The sequence below is a fragment of the Cinclus cinclus genome, chromosome 22 (genome assembly GCF_963662255.1).
Source record: "Cinclus cinclus chromosome 22, bCinCin1.1, whole genome shotgun sequence".
Taxonomy (NCBI): Eukaryota; Metazoa; Chordata; class Aves; order Passeriformes; family Cinclidae; genus Cinclus; species Cinclus cinclus.
In genome coordinates, this window is record NC_085067.1 from 2663533 (window position 1) to 2690071 (window position 26539).

Here is a 26539-nt window from a genome sequence, read left to right on the forward strand (position 1 = left end):
AACATGACTTCATTGGGTTAATCATCAGATCCCAAGAACTGGGCTGGAACAAGAGGCAGGGAAAGGTCAGGGATGATTCCCCAGGTCCAGCTGGCAGCTCGGGCTGGGGGGAATTCTTCTGGATCTGGTCAGCCTTAGGAAAAGGGAATTTTTCATCATTTTATTGACCCCAGTAGCTCCATGGGACAAAAAACCCTCCCAAAGTTCCAAACCTAAAGGGGTGGTAAAGAGAATTTACATGTTTTGCCACGGTGTTCCTCCTTTAAGTAGGAGCAGCCCCTGAGTCAATGTGGATCTTTTATCCCTGGAAAAGCCCTTCCTGAAAGAGAGAATGGACAACCTTGTCTAAGTTACCAAGTTTTGCCCCATCCTTCTGCTTTATTTGGGTTCCATTTATAATTTAATGTCTCTCTTCTTTCTCCTCTCACTTAAAGTTGGTGAGCTCCTCTGAATGTGAGGGAAGAACAAGCCCCCCACCAGATTTAACTAACAAGCACAAGGAAAAGAATAATTTTAATAAACACTTTTTTTCCCCCTCTTTTCCCTCTGTAACAGAACAGTCACAATTAATTGTTCCCACCGAAATTGTGAAGCCTCTTTTTTCTTACTCTGCAAGTGCAGAGCTGCTTGATTGATCCACAGGAGTAGCTGGAGGTATCCAAGGAGCTCTGAATGATCACAATTGGACTGAATCCCACAGAAAAAACCTGTAACACTTCCCCAGCTCTGTTCTCTGAAGCCTGCACAGATTGTGCAATGGGACAGTTCATTTTCAAACTGCAAGCAGATTTTAGGAGCACTGAGAAACCAACAGCTCCCATCACATCCCAGCTGAATCTCTGAAAAACACAACCCAGATCCAGATTCCAGGGATTTGAGGCATGGAAAAACTCATCTTCTGATTTTTTTTCTGCTGTAAATACCTCAAGCATTTTACAAAATTGGCAGATTTAACACAAAAATGGAGTCAATTCCATGCCAAGTTTATGGTGCACGTTCCCTGCTCAGGAGGGCACACAGGGCCCTGGGCTGGGATCAGGGGAAGTCAGGGATGTTTTCATGCCATGGATACTCCTCACCTGGCAGATGGTGGCCTGGAGAAATTAAAAAAAAAAATTCTAGAAGGCTTGGAAGGGGCTACATAGGATTTGTGACTCTGACAGAAAACATGAAAATGAGTGGAAAAAAAATTAAAGGACACAGAGAGAGATCTGAATGTGTTACACCTTCATGGTTCTCCAGGAGAACTCTGGAGCAGCTGGGGAGAGGGAAATTCATCCTCCTGCAGATTCTCCAGGCCAAATGTGCCCCTTGTGTGTGATAGAGTGGACAACCTCTCAAAGATCTGAACATTATTTCTATTATTGTTATAATAAAAAAGTTTAATTATCCAGATAGTAATCTGGAGTGGAGTACATTTTTCCCCCAAAAAATTGAAGACTGTGTATGAAGCTACCACTTAGATCACCAAAATTATAGAGTTCTTAGCATTTAAAGAGCTGCCTACAAAGACAGTGCCCCTCTTTATGTAAAAATCTGAGTTATGTTAAAAATGAGCTGCACAGTATTTTGCTTCTTCTGGCTTTCTGTTACAACACAATGGAATCAAACACAACTTATGGGAGAATGACCATTTGTGGTCAGGCAATGGATTCCAGGATTTCTGAGGACTGGGAGAAATTATTAACTCCTTGGAATAAAGCACTGACTGCAGGGGAGCAGCAGCACAGAAGTCAGAGAGGTACCTAAGGGTGGGAGGCCACAACACATCCCTGCACATGGCTCAGCACTCACTGACCAAACACCAGTGCTCAACCCTCCCCAGAATAGCAAAGGCAACAAATCCCATGAGTAAATTACAAACAGGAGTACTGTCATAGTATCTCATGGATCTTTGTTCCACTTTTCTCCCAAATATTTCCAGTTAAATGCAAAGGGGCAAAGTAAAAGGGGGTATTTCCTTTTGATGCCTGGAGAGCAGGGTGTGTGAGGGGTAAGGTTTAAACTTCCACAGCACACAAAAATGTGGGAAAGAAAGGTCCTGTCTGGGAAATCAGACCCCCCAGAAGAGGAAACTGGAAAAAGCTTTCAAGGAAAGCAGTGATGGGATGGTGGCAGAATTAAGCAAGCACTAAGTTTGATGAAAGAAAGGGATTTACACACAACAGGCATAGCACAGACATTCCAGATTCTAAATAAGTTTCTCTTCATGAAAAGTCTGGGTTTTCTGAGACATTAAATCCTGGAAAAGGAATTGGGTAATTATGGAAAAGTTGCAAGACAAAAGGACATAGATGTTGAACATGAAAACAGTTTTGAAAAGTACAAGATGAAGGCAACCAAACAGCAATAAAACAGCCTTGCCTTCTCCAAAGAACTGTGGAAAGAAGAGAGCAGCACCCACAAAGCCTCATTTGTGAGAGATCTGAGGGCTTGAAACTGGTGAGACTTCAATATTCAGAATATTTGTAGGCAAGGATGAACATACAGTAGATATTCCAGTCAAATCCTAAGTCAACGAGAAATTTTATCTACAGGTGGATTCTTCTACTGGCCACTGTGAGGACGAGAATGTTGGACACAGACTGTGAGGGATTTATTTCCATATCTGTTTGTCTTCAAGTTCTTAAGGTTGGCTGCCTGTTAAGGTTAAGGGGTGATGCTGCAATCCAGAGATAATCAGGAGGATGCTCATTTTAGGGACTTGGTAAACTCAATTTTACTCAAATGAGTAACTACAATTAGTTCTCAGGTCAGCAAACCTTTAGTTTTTCTGTAGAAAATACAATTAAACCCATTGTCCTCTTACCAGATTTTAACAGTGATGTTAGAAAAGACAGACAAAAGAAGGCACAGAGCTGTGTGAGGAGCTGAATTTTTTGCAAGTCCTGTGGGAGCAGAGACAACAGAGAGAAGTGTCCATTCCAGCAGCAGGCCTGGCTTTCCCTAGTCATTTAATTTTAGCCTGTCTTGGAGTAAAAGTGTGAAACTTCCAAATTATGGGTCCATTTAATGGTAAATAAGATCTCCCCATTAACAGGAGTAGGAATGAAGTCAACCAGCTCTGGATCAGCCCATTAGTTCCACTAAGAACTTCCAGGTATTTTCTTCATTTCATTAATCATCTGGATCATGGTAGGAACATTTTATTTCCCTCCTTTCTCCCTCCCCTTCTCAAGGGAAGAACCAGCAAATGTTTCTTTACAACAAACTGCACCTCAGGAGCTTTAATTTCAAGATTTCAGCCTGTTACAATCCACACTCAGGTTCAGAAGGGAAATACCAAAAGGAACACAGATTATAGGGATCAGTGAGCTCTATAACTCCAATTTAATGCCAGTTTTTTGCACAGCTAGAACTGAAACCCTCAGACTTCTACATAAAAAGTCCTTTTGCTTCACACACTGCAAGAATAAAGAAATTTTGTAAAGAATGAGACACAATTAAAGGAAACAGCCTAAAGGAAGAGGAAGAAGCATGTCCTTTCAGCCTTATCAGATCTATCCTGCAATCTGTAGCCCCTTTAACCACATCCCCTGCCACCTCTGCTCCTCAGAGCAGCAGTGTCCACACTTTGACACTCTGCAGCTTGCCAACCTTGGGAAAAAAAAAAAAAAAAAAAAAAAAAAAAAGAAAGAAATAAAGTGATTTCTTTCCTTGCTGAACAACCACTTTCTATTCACATCTCGCAGGAGACCTGGCAGAGCAGATCCTGCAGCCCATTTTCAGGGAAGGGAGCTGTCAGTGGGAATGTCAGCAGCACTGGAGGAGATTTCCCAGGGAGGTTGTGCAGCATCCAGCCCTGGAGGGCTCCAGGACCAGCCCAGACAATGCCCAGAGGAACCTGAGCTGGACTAGGGAAAAAAGAAAAAAATTGGACTAGAAACTGCCTCAGGTCCCTCTCAAGGTGAATTTTTCTGTGATTTCATGACAAGATACTACAGCCACAGGCAGGGAGATGAGTGGAGTAAAGGCACATCCCAGCACTCCCCAAAACCCCACTGCAGCTGCTCATTTATCTCAAAGCTACCACTGCAATCAGTTACTGTGGCCACAGCTCGGCCAATTTCAGAATATTGTTAATTTTTAAAAATATATTCTAAATAATCAAGCCTTATTTTGAGGTGGTTTAAGATCCAGACATTATAAGGAAGGATTTTTTGATAACCAGTCACGAAAACTGACATTTTTAATCTCTGATAAACCTGAGAACTCAAAGCCATCAAAAAATGCTGTTTATCCACACAGGACTGAGACCTAAGTTAAGGATTAAAATAGAATGGAAGTGAGGAACTTCTGACACAACTGACAAAGCCTTTAGCACACACAAGTCTTCCTCTCAGCCCAGATGTGCAACCTGTCCTGTTCTCCCTGCAAGGGACAGAGGTTCCCAGGCAGTCAGAGAAGTGCTCTGCATACCAGACTCTTGTACAACACAGACATTGAAACAGTGTCTGCAACGGGGGGGGGGGGGGGGGAAGCAGCCATTTTCTTTATTATGATATTATAATGAATTTCTATCAGTTATTGAAGGTTGTCCTTAAAATATATATTTAAAACAGCTTTTCTGACTCAGATTTTGATTCATTTATTGGTCTTTCTCAGAATACTGAGGAGTGAAATATCAAGTATTTAGGGACAAATTTTCCCCTTTGAAACTTGGTGTTGAGCATTCCCAACACACAGAGAACAGGGCACGAAAATCCAATGACAGAATTCGACCACCTGCTTCTCCACAAATCCTGTGCAAATGCAGCTCCCAGCATTTCCAGTACACTTGGGGATATTACTTATAATTCCCGTTGTAAAGTGAGAAATTTGTTACTGAGAAAATCCTCCTGACCTAATAATGAGTGAAAATGTTGTAGAGTAACCCGGGTTTCCTCATTGCCTGCGTCATTTCTGATTTATGTATTCACACACTGAACACTAAAATCATTTTTTAGGGAAGGGACACAAAGCCCTTCAAAGCAGAACTCAAAAAGCCATCTCCAGTCACCATGAATACTTAGTGCAATGCCCTGTGCTGTTTTTTCCTTATCTGGGAGCAGGTGTGCAAATGAATAGAACAATGTGGGCACGCTCTGCCAGTGCCCAAAGAAATCCAACCAGGAGGTACTTTACACATTCCTTACTCACAGCTCTCATTGTCTTCCCTCTGCCTGTTTCAACTCTTTGCTACCTCTTTTCTCAGGAAATGCTCAAGATCAAGTTCCCTTATTTAAAGCTGTTATTGACTCATTCCAAAACTTATTTTAAACTCGGTAATTTTGGAGAACAGTTCAAAACCGAGCTGTAACTCGGGGTATTCACTGCTTGTTAGATTGTCTGTGAAAACACACTGTCACTTTGCCACCTCGCTCCCCAGCACTCCTGAGGAGTGACTTTCCACAGTGCACCTTCAAGGTTTGATGAGTTCTGAATTTCTATTTAATTACAGGCCGCCATAAAAGAGGGAAGAAACCTCCCCTAGAGCTATTAACAATTCCAGGCATCAAACTTGAGGAATGCAGGGTGTGAGGAGCAGCCTCCTGGTGACCACCCACAGCAGCAACCTCCTGGTGCAGCACAATTAATAGAGAGGAAGCTGATAAGGAAAGGGAAGACTTTTGAGCGAGACAAAGGATGAGTGGAATTCGATGTTCTGTTTCAACAAGTGATTTCTGAGAAAGCAAAAAAAGGAATAAAAAAAGAAGTTAAGGTTTCCCAGTTATCGTACGTGACCCTTCCACTTCCATTTTTATGATAAATGCTTTATAAAAACCTGCTCGTGGTCTGCTTTAACTTCTTTTTTCTTGCACCAAGCACCCTTAAACGCTGCTGATTAAACAAGGCAGCAGCCTTTTCAAGCAGGAACTTATCAGATGGGAGCTGTTAATTGAATCACCGGAGAGATCCGTTTTGAATTTGGCCATCTCAAACGCTGCTAATTAAGTGAGATTTCACTCATTAGTCGTGCCTAATCATTCCCCGCGAGTGAAGTCAGTGTCGTGTCAGAACACAGCGCTGGCTTCTCCCGGGTGTGGCACGGACTTTGTTCGGCTCCTTGCACAGAGCAAGCGCACGTGAAGATGTGCAGAAGGCTCGGGTTGAGGAGGGTTTTTTAGAAAAGCTGGGAAGGTGTGTGCGACTGTCACCATGACACAGCTCCGGGGTTTAACCCCTTGCAGCCCTCGGGGAGCAGCGAGGGGCTCGCTGGAACTCCTGACGAAACCAAAGGCAGGCGGTTGCAGCTCAGTTTAATACAAACCCTCTCGAGTCCACGTTGACAAATTCTTTAACAAGCCCTGTGGTTACAGGGAAGCTGGTTTCAGTCTGAGTCACTCCTGTTCAAACAGTTTACTGGAAATGGAGGGGAGGGGGAATTTTCAGAGAAGTCATGTGATGGCCAGACAAACCACAACCAGTAAAGGTTCAGTGGAGGCAAAAACAGGTCCCAGCAACAACTGACAGCCAGTGTGCAGATGGCACTCAGTCATTTCCAAACCAGTCCTGCTGCATCCCGGCATTTCTATGGATTTAACCCTTCTCCAGGCCTGTATTCTTCCCGAGGCAGGACACAGCTTGGAGAGTAAACAAACAGCAGTGGCTGATAGTAACATAGGCAACTAGAAAATATTTTTACGTGGAAATTTGGCTGCACAGAAGCAAACCCACGACGTGTAAATCATTAGTTCTTACAGAAATGCCACTTAATGAAGCCAAACACTCAGAGCCATTAAGGATTAGATATGCAAAGATAGCAGTACTTTCCCCTCTTAGCAAGGAGTACCAGGATCCAGCGAGGTCCAGGCACCGAGTACCCTGAGGGAAGCTGGCACCAAAAGCTGCTTTTTCACTCCTCAGCTTGAAGTGTTTCAGCATGACAGAGAACCGAGAAAAATTCCCAACCAGCAACTATTAAACTGGCAAAAGAGAGTCCCTGCTGATGTGTGAGGGGACACAGAACTGTACCAAGTGTGTGTGACTGCGTCGTTACCAAAGTGCTGCCCCAGCACTGAGCAGTGCATTCACTTCCCCCGAACTGAGAGGTTGCTGCACTGCAGATACTCCCTGTGGCTAAAAGGGGAGCTCTGATAAAACCCTCCTTCACTCTGGAATTCGACTGGAAGGGAGTTCACAGCAGCTGAGATGCCTGTTTGAAACGCTGGTGGGTTTGAAACGCTGCCTCGAGTATGAACAAATCCCAGCGAGCTGCTCTGTCTGTCTGCTGGGCTCTGCCTTGTGGCAGCTCTGGGGACCAAGAAAAACCATCCCTTGTACAGGGCATGGCCACGAGGCAGCTCTGACCCTCCCTGCACCGAACTGGGACTCACTGGTGAGCACACAAAGGGACACAGAGGAAGGAGAAGTGAGTGTTCCTTTAAAATAAGGGGCTTTTTCTCAAGTGTGCTATTGGGAAGTACACGACAGACACATCGGCTGCAGGTTAATGAGCTCTCTCAAAAGCCAGCACAAGGAGACAGGGCACTCAGATCTGAGATTCAGGACAGAAAATCCATCAATAGACTCTTTAAAGTAAATGGCATTTTACTCTGTGTAACTCTGAATGGAGCACTAAACCTTTACACTGCTTAATCCTCTTAGGTCCCTTTTTTGGCTTTTTTTTTGTGACCCAGCCAGGAGCATATTCCCCCTCCCAGATCCTTCAGGCTGGATGCTGTAGCCACGATCTATTCTCACCAGAGAAGATGCTCATCTGTTTCTCCAAATGACCATTGTTTTTGAGAAACAGCAGCAATGAGCTCTCTGAACAACACACACGCAGCAAAAACGTCAAAGCAGCTGGCTCTGCCTCATAGGCAAAGAGCAGCTCAGCTCTTCTTCAAAATCCAACACCCATTCCCAAACCTTTCAAAAAAAAAAAACTGGATGCAAAGAGACCTTTATACTGAAAAACTGCTCCTGTCACTCGACATCAAGCATTTGCAGCATCCCCAAGGCACAGGACGCTTGTCACAGCCCCGAGTGAGGTTTCAAACTCCAGAGTGGGAGAAAGCTGATGGAGGTAATAACAATTGTTAATGAGCAATTTAAAAATAGACATCACCGCTGCTCATGAATACAAATTACAGGGCTAAGAGTGATAAGCTATGTTGGAGATTGGGATTTACAGAGGTCATAGGAAAGGCAGGCCTGTCTCCCACAGACATCCAGAGAAAACATGATTGAAGCCAAAAGCAAAAAGGAAGTCACATTAGCAAATGGAAAAAAACTGAACTGTCAGTTTTATGAGCACAATACAATTTAATCGGATTGTCAAAGCCTCATGTTAAAAGAGTTTATAGAAACCAAACCACAAGTGGAGTTTGAAAGATTTTTTTTTTCTTTTCCTGGCCATCCATCCACAAAACAACACGCTTCAATCCAAACTCAATTGCCAAGAAAATAAAATCAAAAGTACTGGTAAATAACAGCATAATTTTTCTTCATTAATTCCACAAGGCCATTTGTTTACTCCAGACAGTCAATACAGCTATAGTTTTGGCCTGGTCTAACAAAATGCTCTCTAGCAAAAATTTTCTTCCCAAGAATCTCACTGTGCGTTCTGGAAACCATCTCTGGCTGCTCCCACAACTGTACACACATATAATTTGCTGGGAGAGTTTCAGTAAACACAGATACTGAAGTCATGTATTGAGCTGGTTTTGTTGTTTTTTTTTACCACAACTTGATTTTTGTACAGTTAAGGGATTACTTTGCAAAGCAAAGATTGATGGGAGAGTAAAGAACAAAGGAGATTCTTTTTTTCCCCCTGCTGCATCTTTAAAAAACCAACAGACTTTACTATTTATAATAGCAGAAAAACCCTTTGGAACCTTCTAGTAGGGGGAGGCTCTTGGGAAACACAGGGTTTACTGTTAGAATTACTAGATTGCATTCAGTATTTCCATATAAACCACTTGCATGGAAAAGCTTCATCCATTTTTTTTTTTGAAGGAGGGAAAAAAAAGTATATATTTATCTCCAGAAAATACCCTGGCAGAGGAATTTAAAGACATCAGTGCATGGTAAATAGCATCTGCTGGTTTTTAACAGCAGCCTCATGACCCATTTCAACTTAGTGGCAGACATAACAGGATAAGAAGGAAAAATAGAGGGAAAAATTTGGTGGCAAACAGCCTGAGGAAAAAATGTTTAATTTTGTCTAAAACACTATCAAGAACTTGTGACCAGGATGCAAACTCCTGACCTGAAGGAAAAATTATGCACAGCAGTACCTGACTGATGTGCAGCAGCAATTGTAATCTGTGCACTATTTAACCCCTGGAGAAAATAAATTACAAGAGCAACAAAAAAGGACTTGGAGCAGTTTTGCTGCATTTTCACATCAGGAAAATGTTTCCTAAGGCTGATGAATGGGTCACACACTGGTCCCAGAGGGTATCAGTGGCAGTGTCATCTGAAAGGGATGAGCTGAGGCTGAAAACCATCTCTGGTCCAGGGAGGCTTTAAATGCAGGCAGAACAACCAGGATTATGGAACAGCAGCTCCTCTACCCCTGTTTTCCCAGCCCAGTGTCTCCCTACCTTTATTGTGCTGTTCTTGGAACTCTAAATAATTGCAGTACTTGTAGCAAATACTTGGCTGCACTATTTTATCTGCTTCAACAAGCTGCATCCTCGTCCTCCCATCACCAAAGCTATCACCCAGTGCAGGAACTTTTTCCATCCCTGGGAGGTCTCTTGTGAATTCACACCAACTGATCTTTTGGACCATTCTGGTTTAACTGGAATGGTTATTTACTCCCTGTTAGTTGCTCTGTGTTTTATTAATTCTGTTGTTTTGCACACCGTCCTTACTTGTGCAGTCTCTGCGTGTTCCAGCATCTCCTCGAATTCCTGGTACTCCTCATCATCAGGCTCAGCACCCGACAGCCGGGCTGCCCTCGCCATAAAATATGGAGGCAGCTCTCCAATGGCTGTACCAGCACCCTGGGAAAAGAACAATCCTGATTTATTTTCCTGTTTATTCCCAAACACAAAACACGTGGCACGCACAAATCCCGTGGCCATTCTCCGAGCTGACAAGACCAGCTGTTTGGAGCAGTTTGCTTTCATCCACCAGGTCAGAATTCCCAACGTTTCCAACAGAATGCTCTTTCCCTTTGAATCCCTATTTCCCTTTCTTTTCCCTGTGCAGGGGGAAGCCTGGGGGCTGCAGGGTCAAGCAGACATGACCTGCGCATCCCTGGAGCCCCGCGGAGCGACGCGTGCCCAGAGCCCTGGGAGGCTGGAGCTGATGGCCCTGCTGTCCCCCACATCCCTGCTGTCCCCCACATCCTGAGTCAGCAGTGCTGTGTCTCACCCCACCACATGATGCCAGACACATTCCCCAGCATGTGACAGCCCTTGATCCCCAGGGGCCTCCAGAATAATCCTGGAGCTCCTCCCTGGTGCTGTCCGGGAGTTTGCTTGCTCAGTCATGAGACACTGGGCAAGTGTTGGTTAGAAAACAGGCTCACTTTTTACTACAGCAAGGAAAAAAAGAGGTTAAGCAAAGCCTGAGCTCGAGTTTTCCCTCTCCTTCAGCTGGGATAGCTGGAGCCAACCTCAGATGAAAGGACGGCTGCTTTCTCACCGCAGGAAAATTGTATTTGTTTTCTCAGGACATCAAATGACTCATTTCAGTCTTGTGGGTAAAGGCAGCTTTAGCTTAACCAAGGGAAAAAGAGAGACAAGCTAAGATTGAACATATGGATAAACAGAGGCTAATGGAACAGGAACTTGGAATTAACTAAGGATGGTTTAAATTTAGGGCAGGTAAGAGACAATAGCTGGGCACTGCACGGGAATGTGCTCCCTGCAGATGGCTTTTCTCTCCCAGGGTCAGCAGTGAGTAACAAACCCTTTTCTCCTCCTTTGAAGCAACGTGAAAGCTTTTCAATTTCCTTTGTTCCTCCTCTATACACAGCTGCAAGCAAGAATTCCGGCTGCTGTGGATATTCCAAATCAACAGGTTGTGGTTTTAAATACCACCGCAGTGACCCAAGCTGTTAAATTCTCAGTTTAAGCACCCAAAGTGCAAGGCCTCAAATGTTTATGCCCTTGTTTTCCACAGAAGAAAAAAAAATTAAATGACTGCAACAAGCTGAGCTTCATTAATCTGCATATTTCTGGCACAAGGGGAAGATAAGCCTGAAAACAGTAGCAACAACACTTCAGAAAAATTAACTTGAGGTTATGTTCTCAGGGTGATGCAAGAAGAAAAAGTCACATTGCTCCTCCAGGCTCTGCCAATTTGCTTTGGCTTCCTTCTGTGAACTGAGGAAGAGGTTTGCATGTGTGTACTGGACATGAACTTTCTTTAAATTGGATCAGTCACATGCTCATTATTACAAAACATTTTAGAAGTGCAACAAAAATCATATGATTTCATGTCTGCTGGAGATAGGTTCCTTAAGTGCATAAAAGCAAAAAATAAAAAAACCACAGCAATTAAGGGCTCCAAACCAGTAACTCTTTAACTGCTTTTTGTAACATTAGATATTTTCACCATTTAACTGACTGCCAGTTTTACATGGAGATTCCTTGGACTCACAACAAACTGGAAAGGCAAATGCTAATCAAAATTCTTTTACATCTAGAAAAGGAAACTGGGAAATGACTCCACTAGAAAGAGCGTTTTAAACAGATTTGATCCTGCTCAGGACACAGGCAGCCTGTTCTGCTAATCCCAAACAATTAAACATTTTTATTCTTTCCCCTTATTTCTAGTAAAAAACCTAAAAGGCTGCAGCACATTAAAAACACAGAGCACTACTGAATTCCTTGTCCCTGTGGGATGGGAGGCTGTGAAAACTGGCATTCACCTAAGAGATTGTTTCTGAGCCCTTCTGCAGGCCAGGGCTGCTGGAGCCAACTTTTATCAGCATCATTTTCATGCCACCTAATAATTCCTTGGGCACAGGGATATTTAAACCTTGTAACTCATGATCAGCAGGAATGGCCATCACTGACATGCTGGGGTCTAGGAAAGATTTTAATCCCTAGGTGAAGTTGGCTGCTGATGGTTTTGTGACCTTTGTGCAGATTAATCCTCACATTTCACCCCACAGGACGCTCGAGCCTGGGCACCTTTACAGTCACAGCTCTGCAAAGTCATCCCAGGATGATCAGCAAAAATCAGCCTTTGCATTTTCTGGAAGTCACTTTTCTGGAAGTCTCTTTGCTAAGTGGACGTTTAGTTTAAGAGTGACAGAATCCAAAATAACTCTTCCACAGCTTCCATAAGAAGCGAGCTGGAATTAGGACAAAAGAAACACTCTGGAAGCAGCAGCAATTGCCAACTTGATTTGGTTTACAGGAAATTAGCAGGCAATGTTTATGTACTCACAAAACATTCCAAGAAAGCATAACATGACATGAGACACCACTGGTAGACAGAGGATGCTCCCGAGGGAAAATCCAGAGGAGACAGAGTTCAGAGCAAAGGTAGCTGACAGGGAATTTGAAGAAGGAGGGGAAAGGGTGAAAAAGTGGGATACAAATGTTCTTATTCCCTTGTCCTTTCCTTAATCTAATCCAAGGAACTCAGACCACGAAGGCACTGCTTGTTCTCCCTCATGGCTGCTCTGGAGGACACAAGATTCCAGAGGCTGCAACTCTGCTCTCTCATTTCTAAACTTAATTCTCCTCATAGCTCAGTTTTTACATCCTGCAGATGAAGCAAGAGATGTTTACCCTCAGCTGCATTTTTATTTTGCAACCCTAGAAACGTAGCTGTAAATGCCATTTTTATTGCTTGTCTCCATTAAGCAGATTTCAGCAGAGGAGGATGAGGAAGAAAATAAAACTTATATATATTTATAGTCTTGAAAGTATTAGTGTGTTTAGCTACTTAGCATTCAGGCAATTCTGGTCTTTCATTAGGAGTGAAATTTAAGCTGTACTTTGCTTTTTGACAGGGCTCTGAGTCCACTTTCTCTGTTACTATTTTGATTTTAGTCTCTAAACTCACACAACCTGACTGGAATTTTTGTAACTAACAGGACTGCTGCTATTTAAAAAATTGTAGTGACCAGTTGCCTTATATAAAGAATACCAGGGCAAGCATCAGATACCTTTTTTAGAATTTCCTTTCTCTGCATTTGAGTTAGACAACCAAGAATTTAGTAATTAAATCATCAACTGGGACAGGAAGTCAGCAGCAAAATAAAGTTAATTTGGCATGTAGCTCACAGCAGATGCATCTGTGTAAACTGCAATTCAAAATGATCTACATGTAGTGAAAAATGCAGCCTGGCTGACCAAAATCCTCCAAAAATTAAACTTCTACAAGAAGCTGCAGAAAAAAAATGAAGAAGAGGAAAAAGGAAAGGAAGTTTCAATGGCAGTGTTTCCTGAGATCCTGAATCACTTCAACAGGAAAAGCTTTTCAGTGAAAAGTGGAAACAGGCAGAAAAACAGAACTAAAATATGTAAAAATGTGGAAAATATTTTTTTTAAATTTTAAACCAATTTACCGATGCAGCCCAGAACAAGCTGTGAGATCAGGAAATGCAGCTTCAGTCGTGTTCCAGGCCCAAAATTTTTGGAATTATTTCTTGCTTAGATCTGAGAGCTGCCAGATCATCTGGGGTACAGACACCCTTCCCAAAATTTACTTTTTACATCAACAGCCTTCAAGTTTTCTGCTGGTATTTAGCAAACAGCACTGCAGCTGCTAAAAAATATCCCAGGAATATCCTATTAAAAAGCATTAAAATGATCAGGGCTCAAAGGTTCACCAGGAAGGCAACTTTTCACCTTACCTTGGGCAGTAGAACCCATCATTATTTTGCTAATTGAGGAATTTTTGTCTATTGCTATTCATTTCACAGAAATGAAAGACATGAATGGAAATTGCAGGTTTTTTTAAAACAAGCCTTACCCACATGCAGGCCTCCAGCCTGACTTTTGAGATGATTGCCCACAAGGAGATGGAGCCTTCAGTTGTCTCCTCATCAGGGCAGATAATTTGATCCGGGTAAGGAGGCTCAGGAAAGTTCACAGAGTTACATTCATAGGCAGCAAGAGTGACTGAGGCTATGTGTGGGCCCTGAAAAAAAAAAAACCACACAGAAATTTCAATTATATTTTATGTGAGTTAGAATAAAATTTAAAATTAGCCTTCTTCCACCATTTGTCCCTAGGTTAAAACTTAGTGCTTCTGACTTTGGCCATTGATAATGTTATTTATGTAAAATTCTTGTTTGTTGGAGTTTATTTTAAGACCATCTGAATTGTAGTGTTGAGCTACTAATGTACTTTTTTAAAAATTAAATCTGTCTTTTGATCCACTAAAATGTTAGGGAGTCTTTCAGCTTCTGCCCTGCCACTCAGAAAGTTGCCAAGGAGAAATAAGAATCCTTACTTTTTTAAAAAACCAGGGATTTTCAAATATTTTACAATGTTCTCCTTAAGGTATTTATGGCCTACAGCTTTATTAGAGGAGGTGTTTTCCCTACTGCTGCTTTTAGAGGATTAGGCATTTAAATTATATATTGATTTTCTTTTAATGACTGGGTTTAATGACATCTTGCAGCAGACTCTTTTAACTTCTTTATTTTCCTCCAACAACTAGTTGTTTAATTTGTGTCTGTTTTTTTCTGAGCAAACAAGAAAGTGCCCTCACTGCTTTTTGCTAAAAAAATTGTTTGAAATGTAATTCAAAACTTAAACATTATTTAAATACCATTTAACTGAATTAATTTTAGTCTCCATCTTAACACGGAAAGATTTTTTTGACAGATCTCCAAATAAAACGAGCATAAAACTCTATTCAAGGAATGAAATGCTACATAGCTTACAAACCTGAAAGAACTGCCATTATTTTTAATACAAAAGAATTAAGAAGCAATTCAAACAATCTCAACACCAGACGTTGTAGCTAAAAAACAAACACTTAACAAAGGTCATGGAAACACTGTCCAGGGAAGAGGGAGGGGAAAAAAATAAAATTACTGCATTAAAGCGAGGTCTTTATGTAAAACCACAAATTTAAATAAATCTAAAAGTTACATTAAATGCAGAACAAATTACACAAACCTTAACTTCTGTTATTTGTTATTTGTTGAGTTTTGACATCGTGCTGGGAAATATTGCCAGCAATTTTCTTCTATGTTTTTATTTGCGATCTTAATTGATTTTCATTTTATTAGAGCAATAAGAGAGTTTGATATATTTTGATGTACGCCCCCAAAAAATCAAAGCTCAGTTTCTTACAGAACAGAGGGAAAGTGTGACAGAGCTGAGCCCTGCCCTTCCCTGCACAGGGCTCCCAGAGCTCCCTTTGAAATGCAGCCCCCAAAAGCTTCATTTGCACATTAAAGGTGAAATTCCAAGCAGGTCCCACACAAAAGGGGAAGCTCCAGCACTCCTGAATTTGCTGGGAAGATGAGACATCCACACTGTAATTTTTCACTGGCAGTGAATTAAGAATGTTGAAATAAAATACCAGTTATATTTTCTGTATGGCAGCTGTAACTGCTGTTGTCATATGCAAACAATTCAAAATAAACCCATTCTTCTGGCATGCAACTGGTAAAGGACAAGCTGCTCTGATAACACGAAAAATCTTTTATTTATTCCTTGTTGCTTTACAGGAGATTCATTCCAAGTGCTTGGGTGTATTTTGGATCGCAGAAATCCAAACCTGTGAGATGATAAATAAGGCACAGACTCTCTTGGGGAGAAGAAAAAAGTTGAATGAAATAAAACTGAATAAGAGGGGATCCAGAAATTGATATACATGACAGATTTTGATATGGAAGGGAGAACAAAGGCAGGAAGAATGGAACCAATAATTTATATTATTAATATTTCTATAGGTCCTAATTGCAATAAACTTCGTGGAACCTGTAGCAAGATCATCTCCACAGCAGCTTCAGAATTAAATAAATAACATCTCTCACTCACCAAGGGCAGATGCAAAGAGGAGTGTGACTTCCCTAAAACTGTAAATACATTTCTGGCAAACCTGGGAACCTCTTTCTCCACTCTAAATCTCAGGGAATTTAATCCCATCCCCTGCTTGCCCCTCCCTAGGTCTAACAGTTACCTTGGGACAAAAAAAAGGTCTCAAGCCATCATCCTAAAAGGAATGGTTTTCACCTGCAGAAATTTGCAGAGAAGCTCTCCTGAAAAGCAGATTTGCATGGAGGAAATTCCCCCTTGTTTGAGTTGTAAATGACCATTCCGTGGCTCCCCCGAGGCCAAGGCAGGGAGAGGTGGGGCTTTCACTTCCACAAAATTTGGAATACACACCATAGCACAGAGGAACTACAGCCATTTATTTAGAATATCAGAATTATTAGAATTCTAAATAGAATATTAGAATACTATCAGTAGTGATAAGCAGCCCCCAGCCCTTGCAAGGCTTCAGCATTACCCAAATTTCTTCCCAAGTGGAAGAAAGAGGGTCCTAAAATCCCAGGGGATCACCCAAGGACAAAATGCTCAACTGGAGATGCTGCAGGAGCCTCTCCCAGCAGAGCTGCCACCCTGAAGTGGCTGAACAACCTCAAAACCCTCCTGTTGAGAGCCCTCCCAGTCTCAACAAATGTCTGCAAAATGGAAAACTTCACAGAGAGTAGCCAATGGAAAAAAACAATAATAAAGGCATTTCACAAAACAGCTGCAAATGGCCACCTGAAGGCCAGGCCAAGGGAACAGAACTCTCCCAGAGCAATGTAAACAATTCTATAATGGAAAAAAGTTGGAGTGGTGGAAGCCACAGAAGCCACACTTGAACTGGAATGAGGAATAAAGTGCAAATGGTTCGTTCAGAGTGATGAAGGGTGGGATGGATGAAGGGTGGGATGGAAGCAGAGCCAGCCCAAGGGAAGCAGAGCAAGCCCGTGTCCTCCTCCCGTGTCCAGGTGTCCTGTGGGTCACAGGGACACTGTCCTAGCCCTGGCAAGCTCAGAGCAACACCCCCAACATCTGCTTTTGGAGCTCCCCCAAAGCCCTGGGCACCAAGAACCTCCAAACAATGCTTGACTGAACAGGGCTGGGAGGAAGAGCACGAAGACTCGGGGGTTCACTTCTATTTAGTGATGGTTTAACTCTGAATGGAGAGGAACCAGCTTCAAACAGGCTCGAGGTGGCACCTTTGGAAAACCCTGACTCTACATGCAGAAGGATTCATTCTCATCCGGTTTTTTAATCCTCTTCACAAGTAACACCTTCTCCACCCTCTCCTCCTCCTCCTCCTCTGTGTGGGGCTGCAGGAAATACTGAGTATTTTGCCTCCCTGCAATAGTTCAGTTTGTTTAACACCTGGGGAAGTCCTCTCAGATGTCCCCCTTGAACTGTGACTGCAGCTCTACCTTTGGAAAGGACAAAACTCCTTCAAACCCCATCACACCAAGCATGAAACCCCAGGCAATTTGGAGGTCAACCTTGCCAAACAAGGAAAAATCACTGAAACTCAAGGCATGTAAGATCCTGAACAACAACTCTCTTTCCCTCACCCTCTTCCAATGATTTTTTTTTCCTTTTAAGCTGCAGGAGGCACCACCAAAGGATAGCAGAGGAGAAATTGAGAAGCATTCGCTTGCCACTGCTGAGGAGCAGAAGGAGCCTGTGGTCAGGCTGGAATGTGATGTGTTAGAACTATCTGTACAATTTGCAAATCAAACAAGACAAGATTTGCTCATCGAGATGAACTCAACATAAATCTATTTCTTAGCAACAGCAGTTCAGGGGAGTTTGGAAATCCCTGTCTGCACAACCCCAATGTCTCAGAGAAGGTAACTTCGAACTCTTGAACTCACAGGCCTTCAAAGGAGTTTTATTCTAGTGATTGAAGGCACCCAAGTTGGAATGGCACAAAAATAAGTTACTTAAAGTGATGTATTATGAAATTTCTGGAAAGTGAAAATCTTTTTATCTATAAATTATGCTTGGAAATTCATCTGTGGAAGTAGAAAGAGACAGCAGCCACATGTAAAAAAAAATAAATCCTAAGTTAAAATCCTTAAATACATGATCTGTATAATTCTTACAGCAGAAAGTCTTTACCATAAGGAAAAGTGACTGAATATCCAATTAAAAGTGAATCATTTTTTCACATTATTAATCATTCTGAGCACCTGGACTGGGAAGTCAATTAAAGCTCCAAACAAATCCTGTATCAAGTGTTGGTTTCTCACATGCCCCTTCACAGAACAGCCAGGCTGCTCAAATGATACAAGAACAACCACATCTAATTTTAACCTTTTATTCTGGGGCAAGACATAATTTTAGAGTGGCTTTAATTTAGAAGCATTTCTCAAAGAAAAGGGATATGTCTGCCAACAAGAAAAATATTACCCTGAACTCCTTGCTGAACTTAATACACTAAAAATCTGTTTTCCTCCATGAATCCCCTGCTTTTCACTCTGGGTTCAAGACTCAACCTTTGCACAGGAGGGGAGCATGTCATGATGTATTTGATGGACATAAACTGAAAAAAGCTTGCTTCTCATGGGAAACATCCTCTGAGTGGTGCCCCAGGCCACGACTCATCCCATACTTATCCACGAAGTCATTACACCTCTCCAGAAAGTCCCACCACAGTTACAGCATCTTCTTTATCTCTGACAGCAGTGGACAACAACCCACAGAGAGAACTGCTCTGTGATTAAGAGGGAGAAGCTTGGTCTGGAGGTGGCTGGTAAATACGTGCAGTTTGTCTGTCTGTCTGTGTTACCAGATTAAAATGTCTCATGATTTTATAACGTCTGGTATGTGGTGGCTGGAAATCAGGGCTGTGACACAAGTGACACAAACACCCATCAAGTGCTCAGAGCTGGGTTTAGAAGACCTTCACAGCCTTTCAAGCTGTGTTTTAATTTTACATTCACATGGCTGTGGTTAAGTTTCTATTCCCACTTCGGCCAAGCCTTGCCCCACAGAGCAGAGCTGATGGAAATTCCAAATGATGGGCCATGAACTCTGAATTTGACTAAACAAGAGCCACTGAAGGAGCAGCACACGACACCGGTGCCTGTGTAAAGGGCCACGGTGCTGCTCTAAGGAGTAACATGAAAAGCAGATTTTTTTTTAAGGCTGTGCCTGCACTATTTTCTATAGGAACAGACAGACTCATGTCAGGGGGAGGCACAACTGCAAGAATTCAAGTTTATCTTCTGCTGCTGACAGAAAATCTTTAATAAAATAATAAAATGGTAAATGCTCTGTCAGTACTCTCTCCTTGCCCTTCCCTAGCCACCCACTCATTTCTGAAGAATAAACCTCAGCTTCTATTCAAATTGCCACCAGCAGTGGTGATTGGTTTAAGAATCTCCAATTAGAGATCGTTCTGCACAATTATCGTTATTTTCAAGCTGCTCCAGGAAGCAGGACATGAAAGGTATAAAGTTCAGGCTGTACATTAAAAAAAACTAGAAGCGCCAAGGGACAAATGAGGAGAAAGCACAATGTGCCCTCCCGGCAGAGATCTGACAGAACAAACATTGAGGAAGTGGAGAGCAGATATGAAAACAGGGCGTCAGCTTCTAAAAGGTAAAGTCCATCAACCTTCAGGAGGAAGAAAAGGGTGCAGCCATCATCTCATTAACTCCTCCAATCTCCCATTAACTCCTCCACCACCCCGGGACTGTTCTTGCACAGTCTGACCTAAGGCAGCAGGGCTGGGTTTACTCTCTGTAGATATCTACAGGCACCCAACACAACAACAGGAGCACTTAGAGGGACCCCAGACTTCAAATGAACATTTTTCTCCTTGAAATCATCACTTTCCATCTCAGATTTTTAAAATGCAAGCGAGCCACCAGAAGATTTAAGGAACACCCAAGCCTAGCCTACACAACTGATTTAGCAGCAGTGTCCAGTTAATTCAGACCCTCCCAGCTCATCAGTGCATTATTAACATCAGTATTGCAGTTTCAAGCAGAACAGAACCCAGGTGTGATGTAAGCAGGAACTTCTGGTGAGATAATTGCAAAAGTGATTTTTAAAAAAGTGTTATGTTGATTCATATATTCCAGGGTATTTCAGTTCATTGTAGAAAGCTTAGGACAGCTGGAGGAAGTAGTTTTAAGACAGGAAAGAAACAAATGACAGAGTAAGAGACAAAAACGACCCTCACACAAACAGGCTCCATTTCAACTTATTTTAGAATTAATTTCTGCCTTCTGCACCCTCCAGGTATTTTTCTTTCAGCCACCTCAGCAATTCAATAGCAGTAATGTGAGCACAGGTATCAGACAGAACCCTTTTTTATTTCCTTTGTTTTAGGCTTGCAAGTTGACGTGCGAACTGGAGAACAGTAAGTGGCTGGAAATGAACACCTCACTTCACAAAAAGAATTTGGAGCTGGGAAGGGGAGCACTGCTGCACCTCCCACCTGGCTGAGGCAGCTCAGCCTTTGTTTCTCACTTTTTCCTTTACACACAGAACCATCATTTTCTGGGTTACTCACAATAGTTTTGAATGATCTGCGTGGAAAGAGCAAAACCTCTCCTGAAACTGATAATTACCATGAAAATACTCCTGTGTTAGTCACGAGGAAGTAAATGGAGAAAAAAATATGAGAGTAAGTTGTGTAGGTTTCCAAATTATTGTCTACTTCATAAAAGTGGAGTAAGTCCTGTTTTGTGAGCTTCTCTTTTAAGAAGAACTTCAGTAATTTTTACTGAGTCCTTTTACAAGCTCAGCTCTTGGAACAAGAAAACTAAAAGGAATTAGGTCTGACTTAAAAAACCTTTCAGTAGTCTTGACAGGGAACCGTTTATTTCTGTGGGTTTGTTTTTTTAAAAATTATTTACACCACCAACATATTTTCTTTTCCAAGATAATGGACTCATTATTGCACAAGTGTCTGGCTTTTAAATCTTCAAATTCTAACCTAAACCAGTTTGGGTAGGGCCAACACAGGGCTCATTTCAGCTGCAAACTGTGACTGTTTGGGGAGGCCAGAATGTGACCCCTGGGTAAGGGAAAGCAATTTGGAATCAAAGTGAGATGCTGAGCCCTCAAAGCCAGACAAACCCAGCCCGGCTCTCTCAGGGCAGCACTGGCAATAAGGGCACTGCCTTTCTCACTCACTTTTCTCTCTAAAGGCACATTTCTGCTCTTTTTAAAATTTTTTAAATTTTTTTTTTTTTGTGCCCTCTTCTACTCTGCTGCAGAGCAGCCCTGTAAGAATTCCTGACAAACTCACATACTGCAGCTGAAATATCCGGGCTGGATCTCAGCACAACCATTGCTATTGTACCTCACATTTCCTGTTTGTGCTCGTCCAGGGCCTGGCCACCAGCACAAACCCCCTCAGCAATTGCCCCCTAGTCTCCAGCAGCCACAAAAAAATTCCACATTTAAGCAACAAAAACACCAACAATGCAAACGGGCAGAGCTCCCCTGAGCTTTTGAGTGGGGTGAGGAATTTGGTGACATCCATCCCTTCAGGGATTCCACATGTCCAGGGACAGGGCATGGTACCTCACCCTCAAGCACTCGTTTAAAGCACATTTTTTTGGGCCACAGCTTTGACAATCCGTTTTTCGGAGCTGAAGTGAAACCAAAGCACGAGGCAGAGCTTTGGGTGGGGATGGCCTCAGCCCATGATCCCAACCCAGCACTCCACCTACTGTCCCCTGCTCCGCAGCCCTCCGGCACCGCCACCTCATTCATTCATTTTCGGCAGCAAAGATCTTTCAGAGATGTACAAACACCAAAAATTCCTCATGAGTTACCCTCAGCCATCCTCTGCTGGTAATGAGGTGATTCACACTGTTCATATTTTCATCTACCACCAACAGAAAACATCTCAGGACTGAGGAAAAAGCCATGTGCTGCTAAAACTAGTATTTAGAGTCATTAATCATAATAGTTTTATTTCCTACAGAACCACAGCATGATTACTATTTTTAAGGGTTGTTTTTAAAGAATTGTGGAAAACCTTTAACGGGCTTCAGGAAAATAAGCCAGCAGACTTGTTTTGAAAGTGTCAGAATGGAAAGGATTCTTGGAAGAGTGGCTTGCTTCCCTGTTCCTGCATTGAAGATCTGCTCTGTGCTCAGTGCCAAGTGCAGCACGAGAATTGTGCCCCAAAAAGCCATGTCAGATTTTACACCCAGTGCTGGCAATAACTGAGAAAACAGCATTAAACTAGGAACTGGCACATCAGAGAATGCTCAGGCCCTTTCTAACATCTAGAATCACAGGAGCAGCAATTAAAAACTAAAAAGCTTGGTATCAAAGTGACACACTCGACCTGTCCCTCTTGCACCAAGGATTGGTGACCAAAAAAATCCCAAATCAGATGTGAACTGAAATGATCCTGAGGCAGCAACACCCCTCCCACGCTGAGGCTGCTTTAAATTCTACTTTTAGCAAGCTGTTTCCAAGTACTCTGTTCTCAGCTAACCCCAGGATCTCTCCTGGCACCGGAACGCAGCTCCAAAAAGCAGCTGGTGAGAGATGCTCTGAAGGATCCAGACAAATGACAGCTTTCAACACTGGAAAAACAGCTAAGCAGGCCAGGGAAAGCAAACATCAGAGTCATTCATGTACTGCAGCCATTGCATAACCACTTGCACGGCCTGCCCAGTGCTTGGGAATGGCCATAAGCAGTCATGGATAATCCGGTGTGTTTCATTCACATGCACCTGTGTGACAGCTGAAGGAGCCTGAGCAGGTGCCTACATGCCATCGATTCCTCCACGTGCCCTCAGTGGCACAGACAATGCTGCAAGTCCCAGCACAGCTCAGCACCACATGGGTGGGCCCAAGGGCATTGTTCTCCCAGCATGTAATTGCATTCCCAACAATCTCCCTGTACATACAGCTTTAAAATGAGCAATTAATTAAAAGCAATTTGAAAGCACTTACTGAGTCTATTCTCTATTGCCAGCAAATCCAGGCAATAAAGCAGGGGAGGATCTGGGTTTTTACTTTTTCATTTCTTTGAGTCAGTAGAAGAATAAGTTTTACCATTATGAAGAAACAGAATTAAAATATACGGAACATGAAAAGTAGATCAACGGTAATGCAGAAGTCAATACTGAGAGCCCCACCTAATGTGCCATATTTCTACTTTTATTGTTTATTTTCTGCACAAATAGCAAAGCAAAATAGTTACAACTCCTCCCTTTGAGAGCTGAAGCTTCTAACTGCATTGTTTCCAGATGGGTTAAATCCAGAACACCACTCTGAAAGAGTTCACCCCTAAAAGCTGCAGCAGCAGCCTCACGTTGGTACTCCTTGTTCCCTCTCACTCTGAGCAGACATCAAGCACTGTTTTACTACAGTGATAACATACTCCATGCACACCTTGCTGGTCCAGCTGCAGTGATAAGAACATTAACAGTTCAGGCACTTAAAACGCAAGCAGGGTTTGGTAGGGCCAGGAGCTGCTGTTCTTACACTCCCTCTGCCATCTAGTGGCAACAACCGCACTGCTTCCACCGAGGTGTAAATCATGAGGAGCTCCCACACTGCCCAGAAGGTGTTAATTGACCTGGGCAGACCATGCTAATCACTAAATCTTGCTCGGGAGGAAAAAAAAAAAAAAAAAAAGGGGAACAAATCCTGGCTTCTCGTAGTTCCTACACTCATTGCCCTCAGGGAATTCCCTCAGTGAAACAGGAACATGCTCAATCTGCCTCATGCATTTAAAACAAACCACTATTTCTCCTGTAACAGTATTACACTTTAGATGTTGATGGTATATTTTTATTACATTTTACTCTATAACCACCTTCTAATTACTCAGTGTAATCTCTTCAGTCTGATTCCCCCTCCTAATAAAGTTATGTGAAGCCTTCCTTTTTATATTCCAAATAAATACCTTCCCTAACAATATTAAACTCAATTCCTTTTCCTGGGTGACACATCCCTGTAGTCTTTGCAAGGCTGTTAGCCTCCCAAACACCCACCATAAGTTATACTGATAAACCAACTGAAAAGTTGTATTTTCTATAAATTATTTCAGTGTCAGCCCAGGTCATGGCTCAAGTACCTCCCCACGAAGTTCACATGTCCCACAGGACAATCAAAGTGATGTATTATGGAATTTAATTTTTCTACATTGAAGTAATTTAGAACTTTGATTTTTAAATATAAAGCAAAGAGAAAGCTTCCACCTCCTTTAAGTAAAAAAGTGGTGCTGTCTTAGGAAGATTTCATGTGCCAAAATCATCTTGGAATGGCCTGGAGGGACAGTGCTCAATGCACAAACTTGGTTTTGTTTAGCAGAAATTCCTTCCACAAGCTTTAGGACAGAGGCTGCACTCAGAGTAAATCTGAGGCTGCTCATCCCATGCCTTTCCATCTCCCAGGCACTGCCCTGCTGGGGGGAAAGGCAGGAGTTTCTCGTAGTGTTTTCTGTGTTATTGTTAACGATTAAAGCAGCTCTGAAAGTAAACATTTGTAATTGTTCCAAATACAAGATGACATTTGTTGCATGAACTGGTTTTAATTATTTTGTGGCCATGAATCCTTTTCTTGAATCCAGGACAGTGGTTTCATAACCCAGGAACTAATCCAATGGCCAAAAGCAAAACACACCCAAACATTTCCCTAACTTTCATAGCTAAGCTGAGATAAACAACATCATGCAAATTTTCATATTTTATCTTCATAGAAAAACATTGTTCTTGCTATTATTTTTAAAGCAATATTAATACAGACTGAACTTTAAACCAGCTGCCTGTTTTGGTGGCTTTAGTTAGAAAAAATTATCATTTTAAGCTATTAAAAAATACTCTAAAAATTTTTAAATGGAAACACTTGAGCTGCACACAGTAGAACAGGCTTCATTTAAGTGAGGAGATCAGAGGATAGAGCTTGCAGATTTGGCTCATTGTTTCAAAGTGAGGATTAACCAAGAGCAGGCCAATATCTACAGAACAAGGTGCAGAACATGAACAGCATTCACCAGAGCACCAACTTTAGATTTATTTAATGTTTAGAACTTGCAGAAAATTATTCACCTCTTTTAAAATATGCAACAAATTAAAGTACTCAATTCAGAAAGGACATAGTGTGGAAATATCCTTACCAAGTAGAGCAGAAAGGTGTGGAGGCCTGTTCCAAGCCCAACAGAGGAGAGAATGCCCAATCCTACCCAGTAGGCACACCAGAAGAATTTCTTCTCCATGTACTGCACATACTGAGCAAGGAAAGTCACAAAAAAGAAAAAAAAATAAACTTTAGTATCTCCAAGGGAGAAAAATTAATCTACAAGCTAACACAGACATTTATGTGGATTACAGCAACTGAAATAAGATTCCTAAACACTTCTATTGGCAATTTATTACAGTAACAGGTATTTACAGATCTGTAGAGGAAACAGTGCACTTTCAAAAGAAAAACTCTCCACATCTTGGAATCAGCAAGTTTCCAAGGAGATAGATGGAAATTCAGGTTCAATTGTAGGAGGTTGAAATCCAGAACAGGCTCATGAGGAGCAGTTCCCAGACAGTGTCAAGTAGAGCCCAGGCAGCTCAGAGAATTGTCTGAACAGTTTAAATCAAGGAATAAAATCAGCTGCACTGCCAGTGAGTCTGTTGGATGTTGTATCCCAGAGCACTGAGTAGCAGGTTTATTACATTTAAGAAAACATTAAAATGCTGGCTGTGTGCTGCACTCAGAAATGAGGGGATGTGGGAAAGTCACAGCAAGCTCTGGACACTACTTTACACCATCCATGGACCAAGGTGAAGTTTGCACCATTCTTATCCAGGCTCCAACCTGCCAGGGCACAAAAACATCCTGAAAATGCCAAGTGACACCTCCTTAACAGGGAGCTGCTCCACTGGATGTCACCTGAGGGTGACACTGCCTTCAGCACTCCCAGAGGATCAAGTTTCTTCTCGGCAGGCTCAAGGAAATCTGGGAAGTCAGGACTTGGGCTCCAGAACTGCAGATCCCTCAGGCAGGCAGTGCCACACCACAGCAGGAGGGATGGAAGCAAGTTCTCTGGAATTGGGAACCTGCTCATTTCAGAGCTGTGACATCAGTTGGAACTGATTTTTAAAAGGGCTCTCTGTCCTCCAGGAGAACCTGAAACTCCAAGAGAAATGGGGAGGGGAAAGGTGCAGACAGCACCATCACTAAGCTTAAGCCATGTCTTACACCTCCAGGGCTGCAAAAGCACCAGGCTTTGTGTTCACCAAAGCTCCATAAAGCCTTTAAACCACCATTTGCAAACAATGAGAAGCATCACAGAACCAGAAATAGAACCTGAACCGTGAAACCATTTTATATCTCTGTATGTGCCTGTCCTAGCTGGGCTGGAGAACCTTCCACAGAAATGCAAGAATCATTTCTTGAGAACCCCAAAGGTCTGCCACAACTCAGGGTAACATTTCCCCTCAGGAGCTCCCACACCATTAAAATCTTGCTGACAGAAGCTGTGAAGGAGTGCTTTACTCAGGAGCAGATGAGACACCTCCAGATCCACCAGCACAGCTCATTCCTCCCCACCTGTGAAACACAACTCATGCACACCAAACAGAGCAGTCACGACTTGAGAAACAAAACCGTAGCGAGCAGCTCAAATGACACATTATAAATCCGTGGAGGTCCCAGCACAATTCACTGAATTC

At 42.5% G+C, this 26539-nt stretch overlaps 1 protein-coding gene across 1 annotated transcript in view; it reads right to left on the reverse strand.

The window, feature by feature from the left end:
• VMP1 (vacuole membrane protein 1) overlaps positions 1–26539 on the reverse strand; it is a 60308-nt gene that overhangs the window by 21420 nt on the left and 12349 nt on the right. Inside the window, exons 5-7 of the mRNA XM_062507023.1 lie at positions 24991–25101; positions 13873–14040; positions 9804–9935 (exon numbers count right to left, since the gene is read on the reverse strand). Coding sequence (XP_062363007.1) covers positions 9804–9935; positions 13873–14040; positions 24991–25101 — 411 coding nt within the window. The remainder of the gene's footprint in view (positions 1–9803; positions 9936–13872; positions 14041–24990; positions 25102–26539) is intronic.